This window comes from Drosophila innubila (genome assembly GCF_004354385.1).
Source record: "Drosophila innubila isolate TH190305 chromosome 3R unlocalized genomic scaffold, UK_Dinn_1.0 2_E_3R, whole genome shotgun sequence".
In the NCBI taxonomy this organism is placed as follows: domain Eukaryota; kingdom Metazoa; phylum Arthropoda; class Insecta; order Diptera; family Drosophilidae; genus Drosophila; species Drosophila innubila.
In genome coordinates this window covers 21,569,626-21,593,936 of record NW_022995380.1, presented here as the reverse complement: position 1 = coordinate 21,593,936, position 24,311 = coordinate 21,569,626, and the positions used below count along the sequence as shown (strand labels likewise).

General features: G+C 35.2%; 9 protein-coding genes across 9 annotated transcripts in view; 5 read left to right on the top strand and 4 right to left on the bottom strand.

Annotated features, from left to right (window-relative positions):
• The window catches only part of LOC117790574 (cGMP-specific 3',5'-cyclic phosphodiesterase), a 46,262-nt gene extending 36,036 nt beyond the window's left edge, over positions 1 to 10,226 (bottom strand). The window contains exon 1 of the mRNA XM_034630056.1: positions 9,554 to 10,226. The gene's annotated coding sequence lies outside the window, so the exon portion shown is untranslated. The remainder of the gene's footprint in view (positions 1 to 9,553) is intronic.
• A 1,413-nt stretch (positions 10,227 to 11,639) lies between these two features.
• LOC117791094 lies at positions 11,640 to 12,414 on the bottom strand. Its single transcript, XM_034630749.1, has 4 exons — positions 12,384 to 12,414; positions 12,287 to 12,325; positions 12,131 to 12,219; positions 11,640 to 12,069 (listed from the first exon to the last, which is right to left on the bottom strand). Exons 1-4 carry the CDS (start codon positions 12,402 to 12,404, stop codon positions 11,718 to 11,720), a joined length of 501 nt encoding a protein of 166 aa, XP_034486640.1. The 5' UTR covers positions 12,405 to 12,414; the 3' UTR covers positions 11,640 to 11,717.
• A 747-nt stretch (positions 12,415 to 13,161) lies between these two features.
• LOC117792898 lies at positions 13,162 to 13,542 on the top strand. The gene has a single exon (XM_034633207.1). It carries the CDS (start codon positions 13,162 to 13,164, stop codon positions 13,540 to 13,542), a length of 381 nt encoding a protein of 126 aa, XP_034489098.1.
• Positions 13,543 to 14,566: 1,024 nt separating this feature from the next.
• Positions 14,567 to 15,052, top strand: LOC117791505 (integrator complex subunit 5-like protein). The gene has a single exon (XM_034631283.1). The coding sequence runs from the start codon at positions 14,584 to 14,586 to the stop codon at positions 14,983 to 14,985; it is 402 nt and encodes a 133-aa protein (XP_034487174.1). The 5' UTR covers positions 14,567 to 14,583; the 3' UTR covers positions 14,986 to 15,052.
• Positions 15,053 to 16,185: 1,133 nt separating this feature from the next.
• Positions 16,186 to 16,548, top strand: LOC117792897. The gene has a single exon (XM_034633206.1). It carries the CDS (start codon positions 16,186 to 16,188, stop codon positions 16,546 to 16,548), a length of 363 nt encoding a protein of 120 aa, XP_034489097.1.
• Positions 16,549 to 16,990: 442 nt separating this feature from the next.
• LOC117792892 lies at positions 16,991 to 17,398 on the top strand. The gene has a single exon (XM_034633200.1). The coding sequence runs from the start codon at positions 16,991 to 16,993 to the stop codon at positions 17,396 to 17,398; it is 408 nt and encodes a 135-aa protein (XP_034489091.1).
• Positions 17,399 to 19,093: 1,695 nt separating this feature from the next.
• On the top strand, positions 19,094 to 19,510 carry LOC117792891. The gene has a single exon (XM_034633199.1). It carries the CDS (start codon positions 19,094 to 19,096, stop codon positions 19,508 to 19,510), a length of 417 nt encoding a protein of 138 aa, XP_034489090.1.
• An 804-nt stretch (positions 19,511 to 20,314) lies between these two features.
• LOC117793021 (sarcocystatin-A-like) lies at positions 20,315 to 20,939 on the bottom strand. Its single transcript, XM_034633389.1, has 3 exons — positions 20,842 to 20,939; positions 20,667 to 20,773; positions 20,315 to 20,587 (listed from the first exon to the last, which is right to left on the bottom strand). The coding sequence occupies exons 1-3, from the start codon at positions 20,899 to 20,901 to the stop codon at positions 20,398 to 20,400; spliced, it is 357 nt and encodes a 118-aa protein (XP_034489280.1). The 5' UTR covers positions 20,902 to 20,939; the 3' UTR covers positions 20,315 to 20,397.
• A 1,964-nt stretch (positions 20,940 to 22,903) lies between these two features.
• On the bottom strand, positions 22,904 to 23,487 carry LOC117793020 (cystatin-like protein). The gene is made up of 2 exons (XM_034633388.1): positions 23,288 to 23,487; positions 22,904 to 23,191 (listed from the first exon to the last, which is right to left on the bottom strand). The coding sequence occupies exons 1-2, from the start codon at positions 23,464 to 23,466 to the stop codon at positions 22,996 to 22,998; spliced, it is 375 nt and encodes a 124-aa protein (XP_034489279.1). The 5' UTR covers positions 23,467 to 23,487; the 3' UTR covers positions 22,904 to 22,995.
• Positions 23,488 to 24,311: the final 824 nt, after the last annotated feature.

Below are 24,311 nucleotides of genomic sequence, written 5' to 3'. Positions count from 1 at the left end.
TTTGCAACCTAACAAATAAACTGAATTCTAAACGAATTGCAAAATTAAGCTGACTGATATATAAATTCAAGCTTTAATTGGTCAGTTACTGAATCAAAATTTTTGTGGTTTTTTCTACAGCTAAAATTATGTATACTTAAAATTTCAATACTTTTTACAATTTCATTTATGCAAAAGATTTAAGTCTTTGACTCTGAATTCAAATTCCATTTAAATTTATGAGCACAAAATGATAACGGAAAAAAAGACTTAAATATATGGCAGAAATCACTGAGGTTTTGGCCTTGTCCATTACTTTCGCTTCCATGTGCGCTCAAAAATTACGAATACTCGTATTCATACGCCCCGTTTGCCAAACTACTGCAGGCTGAGCAACAGACCGCAACGACAACTATTTATGGGAATCTGTGGCTGGGTTTGTAGCCCTGACTGCGGCTCTGGTTGTGGCTGTGGCTTTTCCCAGAAAATCTGAGCTTGGACTGTCCAGCAGACAACGCAATGGATGCGTATCGATGACGTTATTAACTGCAACTGAAATTGCTTTTTTATTCGTAACCAAGAGAATTTCAATTTTTACGCTCGGCGAACACGCATAAAGTTATCAAATGGAACTCTGAATATGGGTTTGTGTGTGAACATATATTTGTAAGCACTACTTATGTAAACATTATACTTTTCACAATATTATAGTTATTAAAGCGGAAGGGAGATTACGGTTCACAGCAGAAAGCTTCTTTAAATTTATTAAGTACAGCAAAGTTCTAAATATTTTCAATAAATTAAAACCAAGATGTGGTTTAAATGTAGTGAATTTCTAAAGAAAACATCGTCATGCCAATAAATACATCCTCTTTGGGGCAACTAATAGTTATAACACGCGTCAGCCTTGCTTCGGTTTCCGCCTACGCACATTCGATAATAGTTAAATATTTGCTGCTATCCATCGTACGGCTAACAAATTTGCATATCAAGAATCTATTAGCAGCTAATAGATTAATATTTTGTATGGATTCTAGCTGCAGAAGCAAAATTTGCATACGACTTGGCAGCTAAACATAACTCTGTCTAAAATCAAACAATATCACATTACGCATACGCCCCGTGTTTGAGTGTGTGCTGTGTGTGGCTTAAAGTGATGAAGAGAGACGTATGAAGGGGAAAAGAGGGTAAGGAGAGAAGGTAACACAACAAAGCGCAGGTAAGGTACGAAAAATGGCACTCGTGTTGGCGCTGTCGTGCAAAAGTTGTTCAGGTTGCAAGAAAGATTGATTGAATCCAGAAGTGGCAATAACAAGCACAAAGTGAAATGGTAAATGTAAAAGCAAACAACTGAAGCAGCAGGAGGGGCATGACAACAAGACGATTGTTGCAGCAGCAAGCAACGTGGCACGTTAACAAGAAACAAGTCTATACACGCACACATACAACTATTTCACTTGCCACACGCACATGCGTGTTATTCAAATGTTGCCTGACGCCATTTCAGTATTTTCGAGCCATCCATGAAATTTATACTCACGTTTATTGCGTGCGTGCGTGTGTGTGTGTGCGTGAGTGTGTGTGCGTGCGTGTGTATACGATAATGCGGTTGTACCTCTTCCTTTTGCCAAGCCTCCGTCCGTGCCAGTGCGTGTGCGGGCAATTCTTGTTAAGAAGAAATGAACTTTCTTACTTGAGTTTGGTTATTTTGCCTCAAAAGTCTGTTCTCTTTTTCTGGAACTTTTCGATTAGAACGCAGCGGCCTCAAGCTCTACAAGTTTTCCGGAAAAACTTAAAGCATACATTGCGAAGCCCTTCGTATCTACTCGTGCATGCGAGTATATGCAAATGAACTATGTATGTATGTATGTATATTGGATAGCCTTTCAGTAAACCCTCACATAGTTTGCCAGCCCTGTGGCACACGAGTAATTAATTTCATTTTTATTTCATGTCCCATTTGTGCCTCAGTCTCCTGCAGTATTTCCGCTTCAAAAGGCCAGCACGTTATTCATATTTATTGCGTTCGCTCAGATCCAATTTAATGTTGCCGCGAATGGTTTTTCGTGGGTCACTCTGAGCCCATTAAAACTGTAATTAAACATAAAAACTAGTGTCACATGCCGTATACGTGACATGGGACATTTGCCCTATTTTTTAATTGTCGCCTCACATTGCTCATACGCAGCGTGTGCGCGTGCTCAACTACCTTTCGGCTGCAGTCACAATTGAAGCAGTTCTAATAATTGACATTTCTACTACGAACCATTGACTTTTTCAATCAGTTCGTTAAAAAAGCACTTGTGCATTTCTGACTGCAACAAGAAATATATTAGAAAATAATCAGATCCTTTGCAGAAATTACGTGAAACGGATAAACACTATAACAATTAAATGAATTTACTTCCTGCTTTATTCTTTCAATTAAAATTAGAGTTTTCAAATATTTTATTATTCTCTAAAAATGTTTTCAATATTTGAAGTACTAATAATACTTAATAGTTTAAGCTCTTTAATACTTAAATTTATACACCAAACCAATATCTTTATGGCCACAAGTTGTACAATATTTAAACTCAGCACAAACCAGTAATTTTAATTGTTGTTTGAATGCGTTTAGCTGACAAAACTGTTGATAAAATGAAGTAAATCTAATTATGGTTGTCGGCAGTTAATAATAAGTTTAGACGCTTGTTGCTGCAGTTTGTTGCCATTGTTAGCAGGTATTTGCTTGTTAAGGACACAACGTTGGCAAAGGAAGCTGCAGGCGGCACGTTGCCGAGTCTGTTGAGCAACTGGGATTAGTGGCTTATCAAAGGGCAGGAGTCAAGAGTCGCTGGCATCTGGCGTCTGACGTCTGACGTGACAGCAGCTCAGGAATAATTACACGAACATTGTTCAAGCTGTAGCTGGCAAAATGTTTATGGCTCTTTTTAGCCGCATTATGTGTGCAGCGTTGTTGCTGTCATGACTAGGCCATAACTAAATGCCACGACATGAACAACTGTAGCTATCTGCCTGCCTATCCATGGGTCTGTCAGTTGGCTTTGCCTGGTAACCTCAAGCGCTCTTCAGTGACACACAATGCCCGAGCATAGCTCGGAACAAACAAAAGCGCAACAGCAACAACAACCCTTAAGACAAACAAAATATATACAGTATCAACAACAACAACAAGCACGATGGTTTAAGCTAACGAACTAATGTAGCATAGATTTTTATATAGCATGAGCAGCAAGAATCGTTTATGACTTGCACACACATAGACATTCAGATAGCAGTTGGAAGAACAGGCAGCATCAAAGTTGAGCTTGGGCACTTAAGCAGCCAACAGTCGCGTCTGAATACGGCTGCGGGGGCTGGGGAGGGTCTCTAAACGAACTCTTCAGACTGGAACTGGAGGGGAAGCCACATCTTGAATTGCAAAACCGCAAAATACACACGAGATAGAAAAACAGACAGACAGACAGACAGACAGACAGACCGACACATACAGGCTGACACTTTACATATGTCCTTTTTGCAGATTTCTCTGGGCATGTTGCTTTGGTAATATCCCAGTTGGACGACTCGCGCATAAAGATCCTCTTTGCACTATGAAAGATAATCACAACATTATGCTTACAGGATTTTAACTACTCAGCATGATGAGCCATTACTTTGGCAGTGCATTGGAAAGTGAAGTTTCAGCACATTACTAGCTAATTTGCTCGAATTAAAATATTAGACATGCAGAAGTGCTTCTGTCATGCTGAAAGTTCCAAGTGGGTCGGCTAAAGCAAAACGCAGCTAAAGGGCATGCATGTATGTATTTAGTAACATTTGCTATATCAAATATTCATACATTCGTGAGCATTTGCTTGGAATGCGTACACTTCTGCTGCGCACTGTTGCTCCAACTGTGGTACACATAGACACACACAGTCACACAACAGAGCGATGCTAAAAGCCGGAAATTTGCATGCTGCGACTTTTGTGTAGACTTTCCATTCCAGAGTCCCCTTTTCCGCCATTGCCACAAACTCAAAGGCGTGAGTAAAATTTGCTGACTTTTCACAAAATTTCCACAGAACAAAAAAAAACTTGAATGGCTGCTCTCCTTCCTTTTTTTTTTGTGGTTAAAAGTTTGTACAGTTTTCTCGCTGGCAGCAATGACCTGCAGTTGCCAAATAGCCTGCAAGTTTGTATGAAACAAAAATATAAAATATTCCAAATAGTTTTTAAATAAAAAGTACTACAAATGTTGTAGTCGAGTCCAAGAATATGAGATACCCATTACTCAATTTGGATGTAGTATATTATTTTCATCTATAAATTTTATTGCATACTCCTAGGTGTTTTGCGTTGCTTAAAAACTTAAAATAGATTTATCTCTTCGATCTGATTACTTAAGTATGACAAATGAAAATAGTAAATTATACTTTTATATTATGGTGTAAGTGCGTGGCAAAAATTTAAAATAAACTTGATCTGCGTGGAGTTCTTAGAAGTCTGCGAGATCTATGTGTTAATAGCGGATATATGTTCTTTAGAGGCTTGCAGATCTCTTATTGTCCCCTTGTATGTATTGTAATCTGTGAATAAAATATACCCTTGTACTTTATGAGTAATAGGTATAAGCTAGTTTTTAAGTTAAAGAGCTTTAACTAGGGCCCGTGTCGATTGAGTAAAGTTTTCATCTTTAAGTGAAGTTAAGTGCTTGTAAAGTTTTTCATTTACATGTTAAATACTTTATGATATTTTTTATTTTTTTGAAGAAAATTAACTTTAATAACAATATAATAATTTTTTTAATATTTATTTAATTTATTTAACATGCTTATTTATATTCATTCAATTTGTGAATGGAAAACTGTAAGTAACTGACAGTTGGGCAAGCTTAAAATACTAAAAACTTAAAGTTAAAGTAAACTTTTTATGTTAATTTCATAGTCTAGATCAAGAGAAACAAGCTTAGTATGTTTCTTAGATATTCATTAGTTTGCTTAAAATTGACTCTGCACATTCAGTTAACTTTCTGCCACTTTGTCGACCAGTAAAGCCATAACTTATTTAAATTGAGATTGACAATTCTTGTTGCTCGTAATTTGTTGAAAAATCGTGTCAAACTTTAAACTTTTTAACTTGACTAACTTAAATGAAATTGAACAAATTTTAAATCGGTTGCAAATTAAATTTTGTTTGGGTGACAAGTAAAAAACAAAACTTAATAAGAGTTATCTGCAATAAATTGCAATTTACTTATATTTAATTTGAATATAAAGCGAGTAGAACCGGCAGTATACAAATCAAATTATGCTAATTAAATGCACACGAAAGAGTCAACAGCAAAACTGAGCCGAAACTGTTGGCCAAGTGGTTGACTCTTTATTGCCGCACGATTTAACGAACAGTTTTTTTGAGGGGCAAGTGCAGAGGTTCGGTGGGCAATGGAAGAGGGGACAGGGGAGGCGGGGTCAGGTAAATGTTATTTATTTTTCATGCTTATAGCCTTGTTGGTGGCTACAGAAAAGGCAATCCTTTCGCTTAAGCTGGCCGCGACATTAACTGGCCAGCAGTACAATAAAGAAGAAAACGAGAAAGAGGGCGAAACCGAGAACGAACGGTAAAAGCAAAAATGCGGACGTTGCTGTTTCATCTCAGTGCAAATTGTTACAAATTAACTCAATGAGCAGCTTTTATAGTAGCGACAATTTTCGCGAGATAATTAAATTATGAAAGCAACTTGCTGAGTTCAGCAAACGGTCGATAGGGAAACAAGGACAATGGTACAACAATTTTAGCAATCCTTCAGCTGCTTGTCACACGTTTCCATAATGAAATGACAAACTAACATACGCTGTATGTACACGCTGCGTATGTGTAATATTATATAATACTCAGCTGTAACAATGTGGAGTAGTTTGGAAAATTTAATCACACGACAAGTCCACGTGGCATTGTTGGTCATTCATGATTACATAATCGATAGTAAAACCCAATACATGTTCCTAGCTGTTGTTATTGGCTCTGCATGCAAAACTAGGCAAAGCCTTTAATTGAAAGCATTCTCCGTAAACATTGCGTCTCGTTTTTTCTATCGTTTTGTTTTCACACACAGTCAACAAGACGAGGGTCAACTTTGCGGCCAAATTAGCAACAACAAAGACAGAAAGAAAATACCACTGACCAAAATAAATGTTGACTGCTAAAAATAGCGCAAAAGGAATAATCAGAAAATCCAACGACCAAAACAACTATTGTATAACGGAAAGCGGTTAGTACATGTATTTGCACAAAAAGAAAAAAAGAAAATCCTCGTGCTGCAAAATTCATGCGATGAGCAGTAAAGCGAAAATCCCCAAAGACGAACACTTTTGTTATGAACATCATTCGAAAGCTGCGAAGGTTTTTTTCTACCTTTTTTAGATAATAAAATAGAGAAACAGAATGTAAACATATTATGAAGTATTAATCTAATAATTTAATAAGATACATAAATATATATTATTGCAATTGATCTTTATTTTATATATTTCTTTACTTTACTGTTTACTAATTTTGACTTTAAAATGTTTCTGAAAATGCATAAAAGTGCACGGGTATCTTATAGTCAAGTTATTTATATTTCCAGTTTTTTCAGTATTTTTCCCTTGTGGTCAACAGCAGCAACTAGAAGTCAGTTCGGGCCAGACCACAAATGTGCCAAGCCAAGAAAATGTTGCAGGAACTCTTTGAAAAATATCGACAAGAAAGGCGAGAGAAACACGGATAAAAATGGGTAAGATGGATAAGCGTCTTATAAAAACAGGGTAAAGCGAAACTTTTTCTTCGCGTTGCTCTTTGTGGCGTCGCTGCCAAATGAAAAATACAAAAATGAAAATGAAAATGAACCAAGAGTCAGACAACGGCTGCTGCGGAACAGCAACCGAGCCAGCAGGTTGTTTTTTCTGGCCAAGAAGTAACGTCGACAATGGCGACAGCGTCTGCTTTTCATAACATTTCTCAACTATTTGCAGCGCAGAAAAGTTTGCTCGAGTCTTTGGTCAATATTAATAGTTCTAAGTCCTAAAGTGAATATGTAATTTGGTTTTTTTTTTTAAATTTTATGAGCAATATTGATGGGAGTTTCAAAAACCTTGATAGCTTTTTAAAAGTCATACACCTTGCGTATACGTAATTTATGAGTATTTATTTTTTGTTGCACGTGATGATTAGATGATGAGAAGATGGTTTGAAATATTTATATACGTGTTTATATATAAAAAAAGTCACTTTTTATCTGAAAGAGATTATTTACAATGAACCTATTAAATTATTTTAATTATTATTTTTTATTTGAAGCAAACAACTATATTCTACATAAGTAAAAAGGTGACTTAGACCATGGATATTTAATTGATTAATATACTAACAAGGTTTAAAGAGAACATTTTTTATATTTTTTAAAGCAATACTAATCAGTCATTTGCGAACTGCTTCTAACCAAAGCTTTCTGTGTACCAAATTTAATCATATACTTGATTGGAGCCCATAGCAAATATCATTGGAATCAGAGCACATCGCCCAGAGGAATAATGTCGAATGCAATCAAATGAATTTGGATTTATCTATGGCAATAATTTGCTCACGCGATAGCGAATTAGCGTCAATTTTATCCAAGTACATGGGGACCTAGCTGAATCAATAAACCAGAGGAAAATGCTTCAAGGTCAATTAAAATAGGCAGAGAGATAGAAAAAGAAAGAAAGCAACAAAGCAAGAACATCAAAGACGTCAAAGCGTTTTAATAAATGAATTGCTGATTAAATGAAGTTGGTAAAAGGAAATAGAAAATGTGGGCCAAACGTTAAGAAAAAGCAGTGTGAAAAGAAAAGAATGCGTAAGAAATTGAGGAACAAAATAAAGTTGCGAAAATGTGTTTATGTCTGGCAAAAGGAAAGCAGGAGCAGATGAGGGAATAAAAGACTTAGGCGCGATGTAGGCCATAAAACGAACCAAGGCAAGGTTAAACTAGGCAGAAGCCTGTCACAGATGTGAACGCGACCAGCGAAATGTGCGCAGAGACACCATTTTATGGCCGATGATGAAACAGTGGCTGAATAGATAGAAATGCGAAATGTAGGTGGGTATAGAAATGGAAATGAGGGCGAAGCACAATGGAAGCGCCAAAGGCAAAGGAAGCTCAAGTCAAGGCAAATGGCGCTGAGAATGAAGGAACAATAACAAAAACAAATATCCGCCTGCGGACCGCATAAAGCCAATGAACGTCAGACCAGCTCGACTCGAAGGCACAGAATAGGACAACGGCTGTTATGGAGGGTTAGGCACGAAAACACGCGCCGGGTGCTATATAAAAATCTGAATAACGAGGGAATCGAAGACTATTAATACCCTGTTTGAAAGAGAAACCTAAAACTTTACTACTTTTACTTTGAGCTTCAAATTATTTAAGTTGAAGTTAGAAGTAATACTTAAACCAATTATTACTGAACCCATTTTATAATCCTTTCGCTTAGATTATTAGCAACTTGACAGAGATTATATAAACTCCTTAGTCAGCTCATAGCAACCTGAACTTGATTTAAACTCGAAAGTTAAGTTAATAGTGTTTCTCAGTAATTTTATATTGGTTTTAAAAGTTGACTGCTATTCTTCTCTTAAATTTATATTGCACCTTCCAAAACTTAAAGGTTTTAAGTGGTCTTGCTTGCTGCAATAGTCCTCCGACTAATCCAGTTCCCTTTTTGTTGACTTTGACAATAGAAACAGTTAAAGCAAGTGGTGAGAAAGTATTTTCAAAGAAACAAAATAAGTCAGTAAATTGTGTTATTTTTTAAAATCCTTACAAAGTAAAGTGAAAAGAAAAATAATACAAGAGATCTACTGTATAAACAGACAGCTGTGGTTGATGCAAAACGTTTCTTTTTTTGTATTGAAAAGAACAAAAATAAGGAGGAGAAAAACAAGAACCTAATGGATTTGACTAACTGACTGACTTGACTCACTGTCTGGACGACTCACTGGGGGGATGGACTACTTGGCGAATCTCCAAAAGGCCAACAAGACAAAATACGCGCGCTAGCAAAAAAAAACATGCTAAGAAACTGTGTGAAAACAATTTTTAAAGTAATTTGCGTTACACTTCAGAAAGAAGCGACAAAAATGAAAAGAGACAGAAAAAGGAAAGAAAGCAAAAATAATATAAAAACAGAAAGTTGCTCACGTCGCTGCTTTTTATTTATATTTATGAAATTTGAGGCGAAAAAAGTTGTTGAAAAGTAAAGTGCTTTCTGGCACCGCATTCGTTCCTTAGCCCCTCGTTAATACATAAAATACTCGCAGCAAATTCATATTCAAGGGTAAAATATTGTAATTTTCTCATTGGGGTTCTGTGCAGTTCAGTTTGCTTTGGTCTACTAATTTGTGTGTGTTTTATTTGCGGGTGTGTGTTTTGTTTGGTTGCTTTGTTTACGCAGCACACACACACAGCATCAGCATCAGCTTTAGCTACAGCTGAGCTAAGCTGAGCTGGAGATAAACACACACACACACACACAGGTATGCGCAACAACAAAAATATTTAGCTACTCACATGTGCGTTTGCTTTGACGTCGGCGTCCAATTCAAATGCAGTTACATTTCGCCTCGATTTACTTTTGCTTTTTATTAAGTATACGAGTATTTGAACGTGTCTCTCTCACTGTCACTGTTATTGCTACTTTTTATTCTTTTTTTTCTTTTTGTATTTATTATTGTTGTTATTATTGTCTGCCTGCCTGATAACACGCAACTGAGCGACGCGCTGACTGCGACTATTTATTGCTGGCAAATGTGAATTGGGAATTGAGAAAAGAGGCGACAAATCGCTATTCGCTGCATTTATTTTTGTGGTTGCGCTGTTGTTGTTTGTTTGTTTATTTTTTTTCAAATTCTTTTTTTTACTTTTATGATAACACTAAATAGTTGATTAATTTTCACTATGCTTTGCTTGTTGTTGTTTGTTTTGATGGTGTTTTTTTTTTTTTGTTTGTGTTTTGTTGTATTTATATTTGCTTTACATATTATGCAAAAATTGTTTGCTCTTCTGTTTTACAACCGGCGGCAATTCCGCATACGTACGGGCCGCAAACCTGGAGTCCGAGCAGATGGCGGACGGTGGGTGGATGAGCGCTGTCACAGATATTGCCGGATATTTTCGGTACGACTTTTTCACAGCACGACGTCAAGTTGAGCACTGAGCAATGTCGCGACCAAAAATTCTGTGCGGGTCTAGCAATATTACAGCGCGCTCTCTCTCTCTCTCTCTCGCACTGCTGCCTTGCGGCTTAGGCAGTAATTCTTACTCTCTCACTCTCTGCTTTACTCTCTCTTTTTCTCCCTCTCTCTTTTTGTTTCTCTGGAGCATTCGTGCTGTGCAGCATTGGAGCTCTCAGCTTTTGCTATTGTCGCGTTTTCGTTGCTCCAGTTCGCTTTGGCGCCAGACATCAACTGATAGGGCGATGCGTAACAAGCAGCAGCAGCAGCAGCAGCAACGACAGCAGCTGAGGCAGCAGCAGCAGCAGCAGCGACAACGGTAACTTTAGTGCCTAGCATGTGCTACGCTTTGTTTACTGTTATTTGGCACACGCTGCTGCTCCAGTTTGCTCTCTCACTGGGAAGCGCTCTCCCGCTCTTTCAAGGTAGCTCTAGCTGATGACAATGAATGCAACCGTGTTGCGAAATTGATAAGCAAAGCATTTCAAATGCTCTCTTTATTCATTTCATTTTTTTTTTTCATGAGCTTCCATTTTTAATAAATTGTATCATGTCACCTATAATTTTCTTGCATTCCGCCAAATTTCTAGCATCGCTTATTTTAGTTTTGCCTGTAAATCTATGTATTGTTGACCACTGTAACCCAAACACTAAGCGCTCTCTTTGATAAGATTTGGAGCGCAGGCGCCATTTTTGTCAGTTGGCGTTCATCAGTTGTTGAGCTTCAAGTTGCATAAATAGTTGTTGCTCTTGCTTAAGAGTAAATGCACCCTTTATCATTACGATCTTAAGATTGTTATCAACTTTGTTGTGTTTAATAAAGCTTGTACAGAAAGTATTTTGTTCAACATTTAACAAAGCATATACAAAACACATTCGAGTACATTGCTACAAATTATGAAAACTTACAGCCAAAGCAAAATGTTTGTTAGTTGTCATATTTTTATGGTATACTTTTAGGCTGAGCAAAATAATATTAGGTAGTGTTGTATATTCAAACTTTAGATCGAGTTTTATACCAAAATAGAAAATTGCCAAAAATAAGTATCGGGTTATCGATACATCGGAAAATAGTAAATCGAGTTGCAAATGTTGAGTTTTTTCAAAAAAAAAATACACCCGTACTTTTATTGGAAATTTTATTTTTCGTGCATCGTTTATTTTATCATTATTTATTATTTATTCAACCAAAATTGAACGACCAAACTGAATTCTACAAATTAACTGCGTAGAGCAAGCCCCAGTGAGTTGTCGATTTTTCGTGGAAATCGAATTAATCAACTCGATAGATCGTCAAAAAAAATCATCGAATTGAAGTACTCGATAATCGCTTCCGCGAAAATCATTACTAAAATTAGGTATATGTTTTTTGTAATTTATCATGCAGTGAGTAATTGTATTAAAGAATATAGATCTCATAATGTTGTTCAGCTAATACAACTTGTTCCATTTGTTCAATCAATAACAGGGCATTACAATTTGTCTTTATTGCCCAGAATAACTTAGATGAGCTCACTGACGCTGGTCACATCGACATCCGGCGCTGTGGCAGCTGTTTCCTCCTTGCCCTCATTGACGTTCTCTGTGTCCTCGGCTTCCGGTTCCACTGGCACTTCCACTTCCGCTTCGCGCACGCCATCCTCACAGACCATCAGTGGCTTGCGCTCCAGCAGCGGTCGCGGAGTGCGAGCCAGGAATGTGTTACAGACAGTGACAATCGACTCACACTCACCAGGTATCTTGGTCACCACAAACACGCAGCTCTGAATGACGTCGTGCGGTGTATTATCCATCAGCTGGAACACTATGTGTTGCTCCTCGATGTTGCCATGCGTGACGAGTTTGCCATGCAAACTGCGATCCAAAGTGACCAAATTTAACGGGTTAATGAAATAAATGCTCACTCGGAACTTACCCCAGGGGCTCACCAGTAATTTTCATTTCCAATTCCGCATATTTGGACAATACATAAGTGAAACTTTCCTTAGCATCGCTATATTCCATCTGTAAAACAACAACGAAAAGACTAAAACAGAACCACCAAAAAAAATATTGAGGGATTCGTACTTACATCCTCAATGCAGTGGTTGGGAGGTATACAAATTGAAAGCTATGTATAAGAATATTAAAATATTTATTAACATTAAATGTATTGTTTATTCACTCACCGTTCTCTGTATGAAAATCATAAAAATGAAATGAAAACAACTTGAATAATCCATGACTGACCTGTTCAACGATCGGCTCGAACTCCGACTGAATCGAAGCAAATAAAGCCAAAGCTGTTGCCATTGTTTCAGCTACACTCAAAAGCGACACCTGACGTCATTATAATTAAAACTATAGAGACACAAAAGCTCAGTCATTGGAAACTCTCACGATATTTTATGAATTACAATAGCTAGAAAACAATACTTGATTTTCTAATCTAACCTTAAAACTTTTTTTTAATATTAAATATAAAAATACTTTACTTTAATAACTATTATTAGAAGAATATTTTACCAAAAAACTATGCTGACAATCAAATTTAAAGTGTTGTTCTATACTAATAATGATATAAGGAGTTGATTAAAAGTGAAAACTTGTGTTTTGAAATTTAATATTTTCAAAATTTTAAACGGGGGACCGTTAGTATTCAAATTTAAACCGATGTCTACAGATCAAAATATTTTTCTTACTAAATTAATTAAAGCACTTCCGATCTTATGCAAAGTTTAACGTTCCCTCATGCTAAATCTTTGATTTGACGTCAATCAACTGCACACTTTAACCTTGTATTGTTAAGAAAACAACTGCACAACAGCTGAACACTTTGGCTAAATAAATTCTCAAGGCTTAAAGCAAATAAAAGTATTTGAATGTTTTACTATAAAAAGCAGAACTTTTAGATAAACTACAACATAAGTTTCAAATACATTATTAGAAAACAATCCCAAGGCGAGAATGAGATCGCTTACAATCGTTCTTAGCGTTGTCATTTTGGCCACATTCTTTGTGAGGAGCAGCGATGCCGTGGCCTGTTCAGATACCATCCTGACCAACTGCACGGACTGTACCGATGGGGCTAATGTTGATAACGCCGATTGCACCACCACAACAACAACCACAACACAAGTTTCTGTCACCCTAAGACCCAATCGCCAGATTGTCCGAGTGCAAAATTTGCAGTACACAAATGTCCGACGTATTCGGGTAAATCGCAATGGAAATGGAGGCGGAACTGGCACTAACACTGGAACTGGCACACGTTACAATCGTGGTGCAAGGAGAAACCGTGGCAACGGAAACAGACGTGGTCGTGTTGTACGTGTCCTGAGAGGTTGAATACAAGTTTGATTCGCAATTAATAAATATATGAAACAAACCGTTAAAAAAATAAAATAAACATTTAACTAACATTTGTGTCGACTATTAGATTCTTCGTACTCCGAGTTAATGCTATGTATATAAATATACAACTATGCCAAAAATTATTCAATGTAAACAAAACTTTAAAAAATAAAAAATAGAAACACCTAAATGTCAAATTGAAAGTAATTTTTGGTCCAGTACCCAAAGTGTACAGAGGCTATTGGATTTAACACACTCCCTACCGAATAAAAAAAAACAGTTACCTGAAGCAATTTTGAAGCCTTAAACATAATTTTGAACACAAATGATTCATCACAATCGCATCATAAATTCGAAATGTAGTCAAAAACATTTTTACATTTTATTTTATTTATGAAACGGCTGCGAAAAATCGGGCACTGGATATCTAGCAGTCGAGCACATCTACTGAAGCGCTCTTAGGTACTTATTAAGTACTAATTTCGATACCATTGTTTGTTAGAAATTAAATAAAAAACATATAAAATTTTTGAACGAAAGAAAATTTTAAACACAGAAATAACTTATTAAATAATTTTACATCTAAAATCACTAAAGATATCACAATGTTTCGTCAAAATATTAATGCTTTAAGTCTAGTAGGACTTTTTAGTGGAAACTTTAAGACTCTATCTAATTTAATAAATTGTCAATATAATCAACCTTGAATATTTACAATAAAACATTGAAAATCTTTTCAAAATGCGCAAGGTTTTTTTTTATATTTCCATTCAGATCTGCAAATGTTCGACTCACTGAAGGTAACTTGTTTATTTACCTAGCAAAAGTTCGAAATATTTGCTCTTCTTAAATATTCACATGTCTTTTATTTGTTTGCAAATCGAAGATAAATTTGCTAAATATTCGAGAGCAAATAATTTGAAAACATCTGTGATAATTTGCAAATAAATCATCAATTATTTCTCTATAAAAGGCGCAACTTATTATCCAAAAGATATCACACTATTCAACGATTTCAGTCAGCAATAAGCGATAATGAGAACTATCACATTCTTCCTGAGCTTTGCCATTTTGGCCACTTTCCTTGTAAGAAACGGTGACGCAGTGGCCTGTGAATCCCTTAATCCCGATTTGCCAGATGGCTGCACCAATTGTGAAGACGAGCTAAATGTGGATCATGAAGATTGCGTTACCACAACAACGGAAAGAGCAACGACGACTACAACAACAACAACCGTCAGATCGATTGGAACAGTAACTCTGAGACCCAACCGGAAGATTGTTCGCCTTACTAATCTACAATACACTAATGTCCGGCGTGTACGAGTAAACCGGAATGGAAATACGTCTCGTAACGCAGGACGCAGAAATATGAGAAATGGAAACACAAATCGCAGACCTCGCAACGGTCGCAATGTTTTTGTAGTTAGGGGATAAATATCTTTACATCTATACATTTGTTCTCAAATAATCCTTTAATAAAATATACCTTTATATAATTATATATATATTTTATTCTATTGATGGCAGTTTGATATTCAAGAATTTAATAGTACATAAAAAACCTCTTAACAAGGTAAAAGTTTAGTGACGATAACAATTTCAAGCTCTAAAATTTCTGATATCCAATTTTGTGACGAATGAATTCATTAAAAAAAATATGTTTTGGCATTCGGAATTATTGGATAGCTGAAATTTTGGTGCTTTAAAATGAGTTCGTCAACAGACATTGAATAATTGTTTTTATATTGAAAAGTCTAACGAAATTGCTTGAATAATTTCAAATGAGTAACAAAATAAAGAAGATAGTTAGGGTAAAGTCAAGAAAAAAGTTGCTATTTAAAATCCGAAAATACTTAAGCTACTCACATATCGTAGAGTCGTATAAATTTATTAGACCTGACAACAACAATTTGTACTGGAAAAAATATGTTCAACAATTCAACCCCCGGACTCCTGGCTACGGAAAATTATTGGAAAACTATCCAAAGTGTAAATCTTTCCAGATGTTAGCAACACGACATATAAGATATTATATTTGATATTTGGACTATTTGTTATTTTATACGGCAATGTTCTATAATAATTTTGATTTTTTTCCAAACAACTATTGCAAAGAATGTGTACCTTTGCGCCCAAAATAAGGGAAGCTAATTTGTTTAGTCTAGTAAACTTAATAAATCCAACAGTACTACGTTATATGAATACCGTAAGTATGAATCAGAGATAAATATATTTTATAGGGATAGACTGTATTACATCTAGGTTTATTTAATTAGAAAGGTAGCACATTTTAAGAAAATATTAAAATATGTATGCTACTATAGAATTGCAAAATATTTATTAACGTATTTTATAATAACTCTCAATTCAACTAAACAATACTGTTTACATTCTACATGCCAAAATAATTCGTTTCCTTGAGTTCAAATGCTTGGGTTCGCGTCACTACAGAACCCAAGGTTCTATAGTTCAAGCGAAATTACTAAGCAAACAAAAACTAAACAGCTGCACACATTTGCAAATAAATTTTCAAGGCTCACAGTAAATAATATTCTACTATAAAAAGCCGCGCATTTTGACAAAAATACAACACAAGTTTCATATACATACTTGGAAAGCAATTTAATAGTAAAAATGAAATCGTATACAATCGTCCTTTGCTTTGCCGTTTTGGCCGTATTCTTTGTGAGGAGCAGCGATGCCGTTGCCTGTTCAGACACCATCCTGACCAACTGCACGGACTGTACCGATGGGGCTAATGTTGATAACGCCGATTGCACCACCACAACAACAACCACAACACAAGTTTCTGTCACCCTAAGACCCAATCGCCAGATTGTCCGAGTGCAAAATTTGCAGTACACAAATGTCCGACGTATTCGGGTAAATCGCAATGGAAATGGAGGCGGAACTGGCACTAACACTGGAACTGGCACACGTTACAATCGTGGTGCAAGGAGAAACCGTGGCAACAATATTCGCGTTTTCAGGGGCTAGATATAAGATTTGATCATTTGTTAATAAAATCATGTTATATGCAAATATTTAAGTGATTTTTCATCTGTTTTAAATTAACAGCAAGTTCGAAAACGTCAACAGTTGTTAATTATTAATAACGCCTAAAGTTAGGCTACAAATCATTTCACATCATACAAAGTTTTATAGCGATCAGCTTTTGTTCGACGTTCAAATAGCTGTTGGCTGACATTGAAGTGGTTCAAGGCTTATATAAAAGTAATGTACTGAAACATCTGATTAAAGATTAGGCAGAATTCACTAAAATATAGCAAACTGAATGAAGTATTAAAATCAATATCACAATTATGTAATTCAATTTACAGCTGCGTAAACTCGGAAGTGAAGTTAAATTTTCAAAAATTGGTATAAAAAGCAGCTTTGGAGTCTCAGTATTATGTTCTACCAAACAGCTGGAATTAAAATGAGGATCCAAACTGTTGTCTTCGGTTGTGCCCTTTTGGTGTTGTCTTTGGTGCTATACAGCGATGCGGTTCCCTGCTCGGATACAGTTACAACCGATTGTACTGATTGTACTTTGCCTGCAAATGCGGCTGATCCAGACTGTTTGGCAACAACCACTGTTGCCGCCACTACATTGGCGGCAGGCACCACCACAGTGGCTACAGGCGTAACCACAACCACCGTCTCATCTGGAGCTACCACTACCAGCAATCCTTCAAGATTGCGCTTGCTCCGTCGTCTGGCGAGACTCCGACTTAGTTTGATCAAATGTAGAAGAAATGCTGCGAAAACAAGGATTGCATTGAGAAGAAAGATCAACAGCTTAATGGCTAACCGCAATACGTTCCCAAGCAAGTTTCTGGGTTAAATAATATTAATTTTCAATTGATTCCAAATATAATTCGAATAAAAGTTAATGAAATGCATACATATCATTCGAAATCTATTAATTTTTGAAAAACATGTCGTTCTGGAATGGTCGCATATTTATAGGCGTATATCTTCTTTAGAAATGACGGAATGAATGTTTTAATAACTACATGTAGACTATCTAATATATTTACATTTTTATATACCGGGAATCAAACCGAAACAAATATAGGTTACGGTTTCGGTTCCTGTACGTCCCGAAATAACTATTACGGTAAAAGGTTCTATTTCAGTTTTTTTCTTTCGGTTCCGGTATCAGTACCGGTACGTAACGGTACAACAAATCAATTTTGAAATATTTTAAAATTTTAAGATATCGTTTTAGAATAAAAATGATATCGAAATAAACAAACCTGGGCAAAAAAAAATTTTTTAAACGAATTTAAAAGTATTTGAATACAGAATGTATTTTGAGACCAAATCATGATCAAAATGACATTCCGCTTGAAAATCGGCTCAGCTTCAATCAAATTATGACAGTTTAAAGTTGGTCAGACTGCGAATTAAGCCACTTTACAAGTCATAATTTTAATCCAATTTCACATGATTTTTTACAAAAAAATGAAAGGTCTCAGAATCAAGTTTAAAGTGTTGTTTTATACTAATTACGCTATAAGAAGTTGATTAAAAGTGAAAACTTGAGATTTAAAATTTTGAATTTTCGAAATTTCAAAGGGGGGACCCTTAGCATCGAAATCAATCTCTAGTAGAATCTAGAGAAAAATATTTTTTTTTAAGAATTTAATAAAATTTAAATGCAAAATGATTTAAAATGCCAAATAATGATTAAAATGACATTCCGCTTCAAAATCGGTTCAGTTTTGATCAAGTTATGACAGTTTGAAGTTGGTCAGACTGCAGAGTTCGCCACTTTACAAGTCCAAATTTTTGTTCAATTTCACATGATTTTTTACAAAAAAATGAAAGGTCTCAGAATCAAGTTTAAAGTGTTGTTTTATACTAATTACGATATAAGAAGTTGATTAAAAGTGAAAACTTGAGATTTAAAATTTTGAATTTTCGAAATTTCAAAGGGGGGACCCTTAGCATCAAAATCGAATCTTGGTCGAAAATAATTAAATTTTCTAAATGAACAAAATTTGAATACAGAATGAATTTAGAGGCCAAATCATGATCAAAATGACATTCCGTTTGAAAATCTATTCAGTTTTGATCAAGTTATGACAGTTTGAAGTTGGTCAGACTTCGGATTTAGCCACTTTACAAGTCAAAATTGTTGTCCAATTCTTCATTATTTGTTTTACTGTCAATAATATTAAATTTATGAATCAAATGCCTAAAATTATGCTTCACCCCTTTTGAGAAAATAAGAACCTCAAAGCAAGGGTATTCTAATTAGTTGTTGTAATGATTTCGGGTTAAGTTGACACTGAAACGAATTAATATACGTTTAAGAAGTTTGTTAAATACTTGTAACAACTGATTACATATCAAACGTTTGACTTTACACAAGTTTGCAGAACACTTGTGTTCCCATTTTGACAGTTAACAGAACTGTGGCGTGTGTGGCAATTCTAAAAGTAAATACGAATGAAATTAAAATCGGTATAAAATGAAGTGCTGGGCTTCCAAAATTACATTCAGCATTCAACGCAAAGTCAGTCGAATTAAAATGAAAATCCAAACTGTTGTCTTCGGTTGTGCCGTTTTGGTGTTGTCTTTGGTGCATTACAGCGATGCGGTTGCCTGTTCGGATACAGTTACAACCGATTGTACTGATTGTACTTTGGCTGCAAATGCGGCTGATCCAGACTGTTTGGCAACAACCACTGTTGCACCCACTACATTGGCGGCAGGCACCACCACAGTGGCTACAGGAGTAACCACCACCACCGTCTCATCTGGAGCTACCACTACCAGCAGTCCTTCTTCAAATAGGCGCTTGCTCCGTCGCATCCGGTACCTTCAACGCAGACTGGCCCAATGTAGAAGGCATGCCGCCAACCAAAGAGCAGCCTTAATTAAGCAGATCAAGAAACTGACCGCCGCCAGCAACAATAACTTAAAGAACAAGTTTTTCATGGGTTAAACAACACCTTCATTTCAGTGAACATCCTAAGACCAAATTGTCCATTACCTTTTATAAAATAAATTTTAACAATTATGCATTACATATAAATTGTTTAATTTCCCCAAGCTTTCCCCCAAGCTTTCCGAATATCTTAGTCCCATCAAATTGTGAAGAAATACAATTAATTACATATTAAACTAAACGCTCAAACTGAGAGAACAACGATCTTCAACTATCTCCATTTATAATAACTTAAGCCCTAGTTATGTAAAAGACTGCATTGACCGCCGTTTATGGGTATTAATGTTGTATATAGCTGTATTCTATTTCAGCGTCATGAGTCTCTCTCTCTCTCTCTCTCTCTCTCTCTCTCTCTCTCTCTCTCTCTCTCTCTCTCTCTCTCTCTCTCTCTCTCTCTCTCTCTCGTTTTAGCTACGTATCTCTCTGCCTCTCTATTTATGTTCTATCAGTGCCTCTGCCTATCTGTCTGTATTATAAATTGAAAACAATTCCGTCAGTTATAAAAAGGTCAGAAGGTGGGAGAGAAACCCAATGCGATAAAGACGGGAAATTCCCGTAACATCGTTTAAAAAATCGGGGTTCGCATTTTTTGATCTTTCCATCAAAATGTAATTAGATTCGATCTTTGACATTTAGTCAATGGGATGTAGTTACTAACGAAAAATGGAAGAAATTGTTGGAGGTGTTCTCTCGAAGATTAGAGAGGAGCGCGATCAGTATTACGCTCCTCCATACTCAATATGATAAGCCAGCTGATCAATTTTAATGAAAGATAATTTTAATTTTTTTAAAATTATGAAATTCATATTTTGTTATGTTTTATTATTTTTTTAAAATTATGAAATGCATATTTTATTATGTTTTTTTAATTTGGTTGGATAAGATTAATCGTGATTCTTTACAACTTTGCCCTCGGGGCAGTCAAAAGTGACCTGGATGCCATTTTTTAACCAGGGTTGCGACCAGATATCCACAGTGCAAACCTTTGTGTTGGTGCCCTCCACGAGTTCCACCTGGTAGACGTAACTGTTGCCAGAAACAATTTGCTTCGTAGCCGAAATGACTCTGCCCAGCCTAGAAAGACGATATAAAATACATAAGTATATCATAAGCACTTTACTATGAATACGTTCGGAATTCTTTTAGGACTTACTTATAGCTTGGTCCATCACCGGCGGCCAATATGGTCAAAGAATTGCTTAAGACTCCCTCGGCTTCCTTGAGATCATCGCCAGAGAGCTGACTAATACCACCATAAGTCTGGAGTGTAAAACAAATTATATGTTAAATTATATGCTAAGATGTATGTATTTACAATCAATGCTTACTTGAGCAGAGACAACAGTCAGGGCCAAGGCCAGTACAAAAATAACTTTCATTGTAAACATTATTCTGATTTTTTCTTCTAGTCGACACTAAGCACGATCTCAGACTGAATGTTAAGATCAGAGCTGTAGCGGCTTTTATAGACCCCTGAGAGACTGATTTAGAAAGTTTGATGTGTGTGTGTGTGTATGTGAAAATATGTGCCTGTGTGGGTACGTATTCTGCCTTTTGTTCAGACAATCAGTACAAATAATTTCGCACAAAAATTATAAAAGTGTTATCATTAAATAATGTCAGGAGGTGATTGCTAAATTTCAATTAAATTAATGAGTTCAATCCGAGTGATAAACTAACTAACTATATTGAGATGTGTTAGCACTGGGATTTGTTTTTCAATTAATCTGCCTCAAGCTAAAAAAAGTGCAAATTTGTACTAAATATAGGCATAAATTGTTTTTACATGAATATACGTATTTGCCTTTGTTTTATAATAGTTGCTATATCGCAGGAAACCACACATTGCTTATAATTATTTAGATAACAAACATCCACAAGTTAATCTTAGATGAAAATTACAATTATAAAACCGCATACATCAAGACTTTCTTAACTTAGAAAACAAGATTTTTTTGGTAGCAGAATTATTATTTTTGTCATGTGTTAGGTAAAAGAATTCTTGTTTTTACTGCAAGGTAATACTACTGTAACAAATCAGCATATACTTTTAAAAATTCTCAATCAAAAAACTTATAATTATGTAAAATATATATTCAACATCCTATTCAGTATATATGACATATGTGTACCGTTTCCCAGAAATTTTGATTTAATTAAATATATTTATGGCTCTGACTTGATTGACCCAATATTATCAACAAAAAAAATTTTGAAAAAAAACAACTTAGTTGAACATTGGGATTCTTAATGCTATATTGATAATTTCATACATATACTAAATAAACGTATGTATATTGATAAGTAAGTAATTCAAACAAATAAAATAATTAGCTTTGTTAATAAAATCAAAATTATTCAATATATTATGTATATTGACAAAGGTGTTTATTCTGTTGAAAAGCAGAATCGAAAGCCAAAAAAAAAAAAACATGCAGACTCCTTAAGCGCTTTGTTCATAAAGTCTGTCTACAAGCTTAGACTGATAAAAGACCAGTACACTGTCTCTCTGATTAGAAGCGCCGCTTCAGTTAAAAGCAAAAACAGGTCTGAGTCCCACTTTTTTCACAAGCAAAAACACACATATTAATAAAAACATTTATAAAATTATTTTGACAGAATAAAATGAATATCAAAATAAATCAACAACTTATAAATTTAAGTATATTTATTTTTTTTATTTCTTGACTTAAATTTTGTTGAACATTTATTCTTAAATAATGTTCTCGATAACAAGATATATTTTCTTACTTTAAGAACTTCATGTTTTGCTAAGTTTTGAGACCAAAATCTTGATTTTCTAACATTTTTTATCAAGCACGCTATTACATATCAAAAAAAAATCAAACCTAATGCAAAACAGAAGCAGATCTGACCTAAATTTCATAATATTCATATACTAATAATCTTAGTACATATGTAACATAACAGGGTTCAGCCTTCGATTATATTAATGTTTGGTCTCCCATATTTGTACATACAAGTAGTCTAAATAATATATAACAGATTCGCCAATTACGAACAAAGTTCGTTATACTGATTAAAAATATATATATAAACTTATGCACAAGCATATTTCCATTCTTTCGAATTTAAATTCACAAAACGTTTTGTGTATTATGAATTATACTGTCGCTGGGAATACGTCTGTATCTCATTAGTATGGGCGTATCGCCGTCAAAAATCTCAAAATCGATCAGAAAATTGAAGCGCATAGTATAAATATTTTAACAAAATAAAAATTAAACTGCCAATCTGTCTGTAAATCAATTCGTTAACTAAAGATATTTTATAGAGGATATGAATCACGATACTTTGCAAGCCAGTGATTAAATAAATACCAAAATATTCAGCATCAACTAGTTCAACCACAGAGAACGTAATCAGCAATTAAATTTTTTGCAAGCAATCAAATTATATATCCTTTTATTTAAAAGTGCATTACATCCATTTGGATTCTGATAGATAATCCCATTAATCAATTAGTAGGTGGTATCAACCTTATTGTCGTCACCGTCACACTGGATCTTGACGTTAGTACCATTCTCCTTAAGCCAAGGCTGAGACCAAATCTTGACGGTGCACTGCTTCACAGCATCTCCACTCTGCAGTTCCACGGTATAAGTAACAAGGCTACCAGCAACAACTTGAGTCGTCACCTTTGTCACCTTACCAGCTCTGTTTAGACACAAACAAAAATACAAATAAAAGATAATGAAATCATTTCGAATCTTATTTAAATTTCTATTTCTACTATTGCTAATTCGAACTCACTTAAAGCTGGGTCCATCGCCAGTAGCCAGTTTAGCCAGAGCCACATTCAAATCACCAATAGCCTTGTCTAGATCTTCTCCGCTCAGTTCTCTGGGACCACCAAGAACAGGCAGTTCGTCACAGAGAGAGACGCAGACGAGTGCGAAGATTGTCAAGTAGAACAATTTTGAATCGATCATTTTGAAGTGCTGTAGCTTGACCAAAGGTTGCCTAAGAACTAAATGCTCAACGCCAGAGCTCTCGTATTTATACACATCGCTCTCACGTTCTCTCTCCAAGTACATAGGGAGAGCGTGTTCTCTGTTTTCAAATTAAATAAAGTGCAAAGTGTTTGTATATAAAAATCAGTTGATAATTTGTTAAAGCTAAAGTTTATCAATCAAACAGTATGTACAATTACATCTTTTCAGTAATTAAATACGTGTATATTGGGGTAGTCAGTTCATTAATTCATCTTTAAAGTCAGCAACAGTGATTAAAATATTTTGGAAATTTTCGAACAGAGATTATTTTGTTGACAAATAGCAAGATAAGGCATTGTTGAATCTCACAAAATTTGTTCTAATTAATAGCTTTAATCTGCAGCTGAGAACTCAGATCACTTTTATGTAACACCCTAATGCATATATTATACCATAATTAATTGAGAACTAAGCCCGTACGTATATAATAAATGCAATAAATATTATATTATATTAATTGTTATGAATAAAACTGGTGTAACATTGAAAATACATTATATTACTAATACTTAAAAAAAAAGTTAACAAAGACTATATTTCATCACTTATCTATTAACGAGTATTGTTCTGTTTACCATACATTAAATATTAGGTCATATCCCCACTAGACTTATTTTTAAAAAATATTTGCTTAATGCAAACGGAAAATCAGTTAGTAAATATACTTACAGCTGCTATCGTGACCGTTGTATCATTTTCCATTGATTTTTTCAAGCTTCTAAGAGCTGTAGCTGTTCAATCTCTGCCATAAAGTACTTGAAACCCCATAATATAGAGAAACC